At 48.8% G+C, this 8,899-nt stretch overlaps 1 protein-coding gene across 2 annotated transcripts in view; it reads right to left on the bottom strand.

Moving 5' to 3' along the window:
• Positions 1 to 2,965: 2,965 nt before the first annotated feature.
• Positions 2,966 to 8,899, bottom strand: part of RCC1 (regulator of chromosome condensation 1) — a 22,580-nt gene continuing 16,646 nt past the window's right edge. The window contains exons 4-12 of one of the 2 annotated variants that reach the window (XM_077775763.1): positions 8,297 to 8,386; positions 7,205 to 7,392; positions 6,847 to 7,026; positions 5,942 to 6,038; positions 5,705 to 5,827; positions 5,052 to 5,207; positions 4,671 to 4,790; positions 4,181 to 4,333; positions 2,966 to 3,249 (exon numbers count right to left, since the gene is read on the bottom strand). In XM_077775763.1, coding sequence (XP_077631889.1) covers positions 3,074 to 3,249; positions 4,181 to 4,333; positions 4,671 to 4,790; positions 5,052 to 5,207; positions 5,705 to 5,827; positions 5,942 to 6,038; positions 6,847 to 7,026; positions 7,205 to 7,392; positions 8,297 to 8,386 — 1,283 coding nt within the window. In that variant the 3' untranslated portion in view covers positions 2,966 to 3,073. The remainder of the gene's footprint in view (positions 3,250 to 4,180; positions 4,334 to 4,670; positions 4,791 to 5,051; positions 5,208 to 5,704; positions 5,828 to 5,941; positions 6,039 to 6,846; positions 7,027 to 7,204; positions 7,393 to 8,296; positions 8,387 to 8,899) is intronic. The other variant, XM_077775764.1, reaches the window with a different exon arrangement.

Consider the following 8,899-nt stretch of genomic DNA (forward strand, 5'->3'; position numbering starts at 1 on the left):
AAAAAAAGTACAATCTTCGTAACAGCAAAGACTAATATTTACTTTGTGCCTGGCACTTATCTATGTGAAGCCACTGCAGAGAGCTTCGTAACGCTTGCTTGCAATACAAGGAAAAGGAATCTAAGTTCTAGACTCAGGTGAGGCTGTTTTTTTTTTTTTTTTTTTTTTAATGTTTATTATTCTTGAAAGAGAAGGACACAGAATCCGAAGCAAGTTCCAGGCTCTGAGCTGTCAGCACAGAGCCTGACATGGGGCTCAAACTCACGAATGAAATCATGACCTGAGCCAAAGTTGGGCACTCAACTGAGCCACTCAGGCGTCCCTGAGGCTGATTTTCATTCCAGCCTAGTTTGTGCATTCAGTAAACAGCTTTTTTGTTTGTTTATATGTTTATTCACTTTTTGAGAGGGGGATGGAGGGGCAGAAACAGACACAGAATCTGAAGTAGGTTCCAAGCTCTGAGCTGTCACCACAGAGCAGAGCTTGCTGCGGAGCTTGAACTCATGAGCCATGAGATCATGACCTGAACCCAAGTCAGACACTTAACTGACTGAGCATCCCTGGTAGGTAGCTTCTTGACCTTAAGCAAGTCAGCTATCATGGACTATTTCCCAAAAGTCAATTCTGACTTTGCAGGACTGATGTAAGGATTAAAAGACTATTACTGCATATAGAGAGTTCAGCACAATGTCTGGACCACGTTAAGCCCCAATACAGAAGAGCTGTTATTAAGAAGAGGGAATTTTCAGCATGTTATTCTGTCAAAAGGGGAAACTCCAGTAAATCTAGTCCAAATGAACTTTTTTTGGGCAGGAATACAGAAGAGCAGCAGACATACAAGTGCTTCTTTACAAAGAAAATATTATAATCAAAAGTGATTTCCCTTCAAAGAAGTCAATTTCTAATCAGTATAGTGTCTGTATCAAAACCAAAACTTCAGGTGTCTGGGTGGCTCAGGTGGTTAAGCGTCCAACTTTGGCTCAGGCCATGATCTCACGGTCTGAGGGTTTCAGCACCATGTGTCAAGGCTCTGTGCTGACAGCTCAGAACCTGGAGCCTGCTTTGGACTCTGTGTCCTCCTCTCTCTGTCCCTCTTCTGCTAGCACTTTCTCTGTCTCTCTCTCTCAAAAATAAGTAAACATTAAAGAACAAAAAAACAAAAAAACTTCAGGGGTGCCGGGGTGGTTCAGTTGGTTATGTGCCCCACTCTTGATTTGGGCTCAGGCCACTATCTCGTGGTTTGTGGGATTGAGCCCTGCCTCAGGATCTATGCTGATAGTGCAGAGCCTGCTTGGGATTCTGTCCCCCTCTCTCTGCCCCTGCTCCACTTGCGTGTACACAACTGCTCTCTCTAAATATTAAAAAAGCCAAAACAAAAACCTAAAACTTCAAGGGGGAAAGAAATCACAGAATACATTTTATTTTACATCATATTCATTTTTCAAATTACTGACATCCAAAAAGAATCCTTCTGGCAATAATAAAAATTTCCTATTATACAGATAACAGAACTTCTATATCAGCATTGTCCATTATAAAAATGTTCTATGTTTGCATAGCTCGATGCTAGCCATAAATGACTATTGAGGACTTGAAATGTGGCTAGCACAACCAAGGAATTTTAAATCTGTACAAATTTTAATTGATTTAAATGTAAATAGCCACATGTAGTTAGTGACTACCGTATTAGGTCAGCTGTATGATCTGGTTGCTTAAATGCCTGAGAAAATATACACTAATACACGTACTTTGTCTTAGGAGTTATTGTGCAGTTAATCATGTTTAATCAATGACATCAGCTGTTAAAAAGGATACAACAGCAAGCTTTAGCCTAAGTATTGATAGGTATGTACTGTACTCAAATCTTGGTTTGGGATTAGGATATTAAAAGATCCATTCCATGTCTCTCACATTATGCAGCATACTTTTAAAAACTCCAGTGATTCCTGAAACATAAATACCTAAGCAAAGATCAATCACCTCTTTTCCTTTTTTGATTTGTATGAAATAGCCACACCAACAGCTGGCTGGCATATTCTAGGACATCCTGGTTATCACCTAAGTCCTAGCCTTGACCAGGTACGTGTGGGTTTATTCTGCTCTTCTCAACACCGGTGCTCCCTTAAAAAAAGCAGGGAGTAGGTAGAAAACAAGTGGCTTGTTTTATAAAACTCTAAATTTATTCAAAGTGTTAAAAGAGTTCACTCTCCCCTCCAAAATACTTTACATTAAAAAAAACAAACTGTTTTCTATTTTCTCAGCCACTATACAAGCTGCTGCTTCCCTCTGGGCACCAGCCTCTGCCCCTCTTCCCCTCCCCCCCTTCACTCTCAGTATTGCTTTAAGTTTGGTTATAAAACTCTCCTTCCCCATTCCCCCCATGTCCTGCCCTGCAGATGTAGCTTCCTTTCCAGATTTTAGGCCCTTGGCTGCAGGTAAGGCATGTGGGATGGGCGGATTCTCAGGCAGTGCCTGAAGGGCAGAATGCTTTGTGCTTCTGGGAGAAAGGCTGATTGGCTTTTTTCTTGACCAAGTGGAGGATCGTCGTTCTTCCCCGTGGACATCTGTTGAGGGCCAAATATTTGGCACGGTGTTGCCCATGGCTGGGCAAGCCCTGCCCAGTCTCCAGTTTCCCCCCCAGGCATAGGTCCATGACAGCTGGGTCTGACCACGATACCATTTGTCTGCCTGTGGACTGTGAAGGACAGAGGGTGGCACATGGCTACAGCAGGGCTTGATGGGCCCCCCAACTTCTCAGAATGCGGGCACCAAATCCCCAGGGGAGGAATTTTTGGTTTTTGGCAGGCAAAACCAGGGTCAGCCAGGACCATGGGAGGTAGGGATGAGGGGGAAAGGTCTAACCACATAGCTCTGGGGTGAGCAATGTTCCGGCTACCAAAACCCCCTCCCCTTTTCCATTCCCCCCGTTTCATCCTGTAGATTATAGGATGACTCAGGAAAGGAGGACAGAAAAGAAGAAAAGGATTCTGTTCTGCTGATAGGAAAAAGGCAGATGACAGAGTACTCGGGGCTGGGGGAGGCCAGCTGGAANGCCAGGCCCGCAGAGGCTTCATCAGCTCTGTTCCTTGTCCTTGACTAGTAAGACTGTGTGCTGGCCACCACTGGACACAGATAAGACCACACGGTTCTCCAGCTGTTTGCCTGTCATCTCCACAGGGCTCCAGGCATCCTCTTCCTGCCCCGTTCCCAGCTGGTAGTTGGTGCCCATGCCCCAGGCAAAAACACGACCTACAAGGGAGAGAAATGGGGGCAGCTGTCTCCAGGATTCCTAGCCCCACCGTTCTGTAGTGTGAGAAGCCTGGAACACGAGGGCGTAGTTTGGCTTTGGCCTGTAGCAGCCTAGCAATGTCCCAGCCTCTAGGAGTTTAGGGAAGCTGAGAGAAGCCAAGGAGATCTTGGATTTAAAAAACAGCTTTGTCAACCAGAGACCACATTGCCAAAGACTTCTCTCTACTCCTAGGAATGGCATTCAAGGCCCTACATGACCAGTCACTCCCTAAACCCATATACCTCCATTCCAAGGACCTTTGGGACTGCTCTAGATGCTCCTGTGCCTGGGATGCCTTCCACTGCTTATCATAAAGGACTGAACCTTTAAGGTGTAGTACAAACTCCACTTCCTCAGGAATGCTTCCCAGATAATCCCAGGTCAAGCGCTTCTATCAGCTGCAGCCTTCTCAAGGTGCCCATCGCTGTCCCTCTCAGGCTCTAGTGGCCACCTGGTTCACACCCTCCTCTGCTGTACCTGCTACAACCCAAATGACTAAGCCTTCTTTCGCCTATTAAAATTCTAAGTACAACTCCCTGGTTATAAATAAAGAGGTCACCCTGGTGGAAAATGTAAAGAGAAGCCTGAGTTAGGAGTCTGGAGACCTGGATTCAAGTCCTACTGGCTATCAAGGCCTCAGTGATATATCCCCCTTCACTGTTTTCCTATGCTACAAAATAAATCACCCTTATTAAAATAATTTGTTTACTCGTTTTATGTCCATCAAAGCCAGAGCTTCGGACAGTCAGGAGAAAAGCAACGTTATCACAGACGATGCTCTCTGCATCTCAGCTCTATTCAGTGATGGACATGAAAGCCTGATGAGCAGAGTTTGGTAAGAATCATGATCCCTAAATCCCAACCACACCGAATGTGGGCAGCTCCACTCACCATCCTTGGTCACAGCATACCCCACAGAGGCCCCGCAAGCTACTGAGGAGACAGCAGGGAGCCTGGAGATGAGGGTGGGTACGCTCTTCTCCTCAGCACCCTCCCCAAGGCCCAGCCGACCATACTCAGCACGACCCAGGCTGTATGCTTTTCCTGTGGGAGGAGAGGAGAGGTGAAGAGTAGCAGAGGTCATGTTCCAGGTAGGCCAGGTGAGTTCCCGTAACTGTGGAAGCTGGTCCCCACACCCAGGGCGGTAAATAGGTCTGCAGTATACCTTCCGGTGTTGGGGGAGTCCTGGTAGAGCCTCCAAAGAATCCCACTGAACTCATTCATACCTGGAAGACTATCAGGACTCTGGGGGATGGGAGTGGCCCTCATGGACCCAAATGTGATCCAACCCATGGACCAGGCCCAGATTCCAAGGACCATGGCCTCCATATCTGACTGGACTTATGCCCAAGTCACTCCACCGCCAACCCAGAGGTCCCACCTTCTGAATCCATGCAGACTGTATGATGTTGTCCACCAGAGAAGCCCACCCAGGACTTGGTGGAGTTCTTGAAGGATGTCAAGTTTTGGGGTACAAAGCAAGATTCTGTGCCTGGGGTTCCTGGGAGGAAAAGGCCAGGATAGAGCTGTCAGGGGTGAAGCTGTCCAAGGAGCTGTCCTTCTTCATTCCCTCACACAGTGAGGCCGCCTCCCCCCCTCAACAAACACCAAGATATGGATACTTTCACTTTATAGTGACAAAAATATGGCTCGAGGGGCTCTACCTTCCTCCCCCCCATCAAGGGGGAGCAATCAATGAGTGAAGTCAGGATTCAAACCCAAGTCATTCTGGGGTATGCTAGATACTAGGCTTGGGACTCACCAAGCTGATGATAGTTGGAGAGGCCAAATCCATATACATGACCCTCGGAGGAGATGGCAAAAGTGAAGTAGGCACCACAGAAGGCATCCTGGAATCTGACATGACCCCGGCTTCCTCTGGATTTCAGCACCACACACTTGGGGACCAAGAGTCGTTCTGCAGGCAGAGAGGAGGCAAGGGTCAGTGGCAGACACACACACACAGCTTCTCTCTCTGCTCCGTGTGTTTTCCCCATTACTATAGCCTTTGGAGGGAGACTAAGTAGGCACTCTTCTCCCAATTAAACAGAAGAGGAAGCTGAAGCCAAGAGAGTACAAGTGCCTCACTTAGTCTCCCAGAGCATAAGAGGTTAACATTTACATGGAACTTACCACATGCCAAACATTCTTCTATGTTAACTCATTTAACTTCATCCAAACCCAATGAAGTCAGTTTAGAGATGGGGAAACTATGTCCAGAGTCCCACAGCCAATTGGTAGCAGAACCAGAATTCAAATCCGGGGTAGTATGGCTCCAGAGTCACAGTTCTTAACTACCAGGTTAAGGTCTATCTGATGCAAGCCTGAAGACCATTAGGAAATTGCTCCTGCCTCTGACCTTCATCAAGGGGTGACTTGCCAAGTTGCCCCGCCAGAGGGACCTAAGCCACCTACCAAGGCCCTGCCGGCCACCACGGTTCGCAAATAATTCAGGCACACGGCCCAGCTGGCCCTGCTCTCCGCAGCCCAAAGTGTAGAGGTCACCATCAGCTGTCAGCATCACCAAGTGGTCATTTCCTGAGAGGGAGAGGAAGGCAGAGGATGTAGGAATTGTCTGTAAGGCCCAAGGCCGGGCCATCCATGGAAAAAGTTTCTCCAACTTGTGGCTAGAGTGAGTACCCGCAGACTTACCTGAGGCCACCTTCACTACCGGCACTGTCAGCTGCACTTGCACAGGCACCATGCTCTTCTTCATGGGCTCCAAAAGTCCAATCACACCATTATTGTCCTGGAAGGCAGGGCAGAGCACTTACCAGGAAGTCGTGCCTGCCCCATACCAGCCAGGCCCAGGCTTGCAGGCAACCACAGAGCTGTCTGGTGAAGGACGCTGGTGCCAGATGGGGATGAAGAGGTGGGCAGGAGCCGGGACAAATAACGAAATACTTAATGAAAGAAATCATATGTGGCTTGTGATTTGCATTAAGATAACAAAGGAGTGGGGGGAGGAGTAGAGAGGAAACAAGTTTGGCCACAAATCGATGACTGTGGAGGCAAGTAGATGGGTGTTCGATGTGTTTTTCTGATTACTTTTGTGTCTGAAATTCTCCATAAAAAATTTTTAAAAACAGTCCTGATGAAGAAATACCTTATCAGAGTCCTTTATTTTTGACATTTCAAGATAAATACTAAAGTACCAAATCAACTGTAATGCTGACTCTACTGTTTAAACTGCACTCCTTTGCCTCCAAAACTCTGAGATGTGACAATCCTTCCCATGCACGCCAAAACCCCTGACAGATGTAGGAGATGGCTGGGGAGGAGAGAGATGCGTGAGGAGAGCAAGCTTCCTGGATCAACCTCAGCTTAAAGGCAGCCTTGACCCACCATTTCCCAAGATACACACTTCATAAGGTAGATCCAAGGAAAATGTAGACAGGCCTGGATGAAGAGACCTGGTTCTGGGCCCAAGCTCTGCTTCTGGGTTTTGATTTCCCCACCATTAAATACAAGAGGGAGGTGAAGATGGATTATCCCTGGGGCCTCACCAGTTAATACAGCCAGCCAGCCCCCGTGCAGTCCTCCAGACCCAGGCTTACCCGGAAGGAGCCCCAGAGGAAAACTCGGCCGTCCTCGGTGAGGGCTGCTGTGTGACTGTCTCCTGCTGACACCTGCACCACTTTCTCTTGTAGTTCTACTTTCCCGGGGACCATCTCTGAGCCCTCTACTGATGTGTCCCTTCCCAGGGCACCCTCATCATTGCAGCCGAAGGAGTAGACCTGTGGCCAAGATGCCCTCATTAACGCAAGGTCTGGCGTCAGTCCATTCCCGTTTAGGCCACTCCCTGCTCAGCTAGCCAGCACCATTGCCACAGAGTGACCTGTGTGGCTCCAAGCTCCTTCCCCAAGCCCCCAAGCCTAGGCCGTGTCCAATCCTGGGCCACCCACCCCAACCTACCTGGCCACTTTTGCTTAGACACACGGTGTGCATGCCCCCAGCCTCAGCCTGCACAATGTCCTCCGTAATGGGCACCAGGGCTGGCTTCTTCCTTTCCATCACATTCTCGCCCAGCCCCAGCTGGCCCACGTCGCCCTGGCCCAGCGTCAGCACCATGCCTGATTCCGTGTTGTGGGACCTATGTGAGACTGGGGGGTGAAGAAGACAGCCCTTGAGTGTGCAGGATGACAGGAGATGGGAGTCACTCCTCCACTGCACAGGCTTGGGGATCACAAAAACCTCGTTTCAAGGCCCTGCTCTGCCATAGACCGGTAATATGACTTTTCTAATAAGCCTAAGTCTCCTCATCCTATAATATGTAAAGAGTAAAAATAACTATGTCACAGGGTTTTTGCGAAAATTAAAAACTGAGCACGTTATTAATAGGAGGGAGGAAATGGAAACAAGAAGACTCTCAATATTGTGAAATGAATTTTGGCGGAGAAGAGAAAAATGACGATACAGATAGTTTTCCCGAATAGCACCAAGTTCTCGGTTAGGAGTCATGGTGCCAACAATGAGGATTCAGATAATCCTTTCAGATAATGTCTACACTTTCCTGAATGCTTACTCTCCTGATGTTAAACTGCTTTGTAGTCCCCTAAATTATGCTACAGACCTCCCATATTTGGATCCTTTTTTTATAAGAAAGGAAACAGAGACTCAAAGAGGTTAAGTAACCTTCCCAGGGTCACAAAGCTAATAAACAGTAAAGTCTGCACTGAAACCAAGGGAACCTACATGGGCCAGGGCACCGTTCCTAGCCTCCATCCTCGGCCTGCGACTAACTCCTACACATATTCACACCCAACCCTTCCGCTCCTATCTGGGAACAAACTGGCGGGGGAAGAGAAGGGGCAGGAGTAAGACGTAAGACAGGCATTTATGAAAAGTTACAAGCCAACCGGTGGGCAGCACGGGCCATCTGCTGGCCAATGACAGTCGCCCGCGGCCCCGGACAACCAATGGCGTCCAGACCCTCCCTCCGGGGGCATGGCCACAGCCGCCAGGGTCGCTATGGTTGCGCTGAAGGTGCGCTGGGCAGGGAGCCACCTGGTCGGGTTTTCTGGTCAGGCGGGCTCGGCCCGTGGGCACCTGGAACGCGACGGGAGGCAACGGCCCTCACTGCCTGGTTACGAGGGTCTGCAAAAGACAGACACTGTCTAAGTGTGGGTCCACACTATCCCCTCCCAGACTGGGGTTGGATGTCTCTCCTCACTGTCTCCCTCCAGGGTCCCAGGAAAGGAAACCACAGCTACCTTCCTCAAATGCTACCAGGACTTTATCTCTTTTTCCTCTTAACGGCCCAGGGTGGTTGGTGCTGAACTATTGTATGAATCGGGTAATTCAGGCTCAGCAATGTTAAGTGACTTGACCAAAGCTACACGGCTAGAAAGTGGCAGAGCCTGGACTTGAACCCACTTCTGGAAGTCAGCGGTCCTAGCCCTAGTGCATTACTGCCTGGAGCAAAGTCCTAGGGCCTCATTCCCCCCCACCCCCCAGTACTACCTGAGTGCTTGCAGACAAGTCTCTGCTGCTTTAAGAGTCCCAGAGGGTGGAATTCGTAGGCTACAAGAGACTCCAGCTAGTGGGGTCCTTGGGCTTCCAGGTCCCTCAGCTCCAGAGGTCAGGGAGGAAGGAGCCCAGTCCCAGAAT

The sequence above is a fragment of the Crocuta crocuta genome, unplaced genomic scaffold, assembly GCF_008692635.1.
Source record: "Crocuta crocuta isolate KB4526 unplaced genomic scaffold, BGI_CrCroc_1.0 scaffold127, whole genome shotgun sequence".
Taxonomy (NCBI): Eukaryota; Metazoa; Chordata; class Mammalia; order Carnivora; family Hyaenidae; genus Crocuta; species Crocuta crocuta.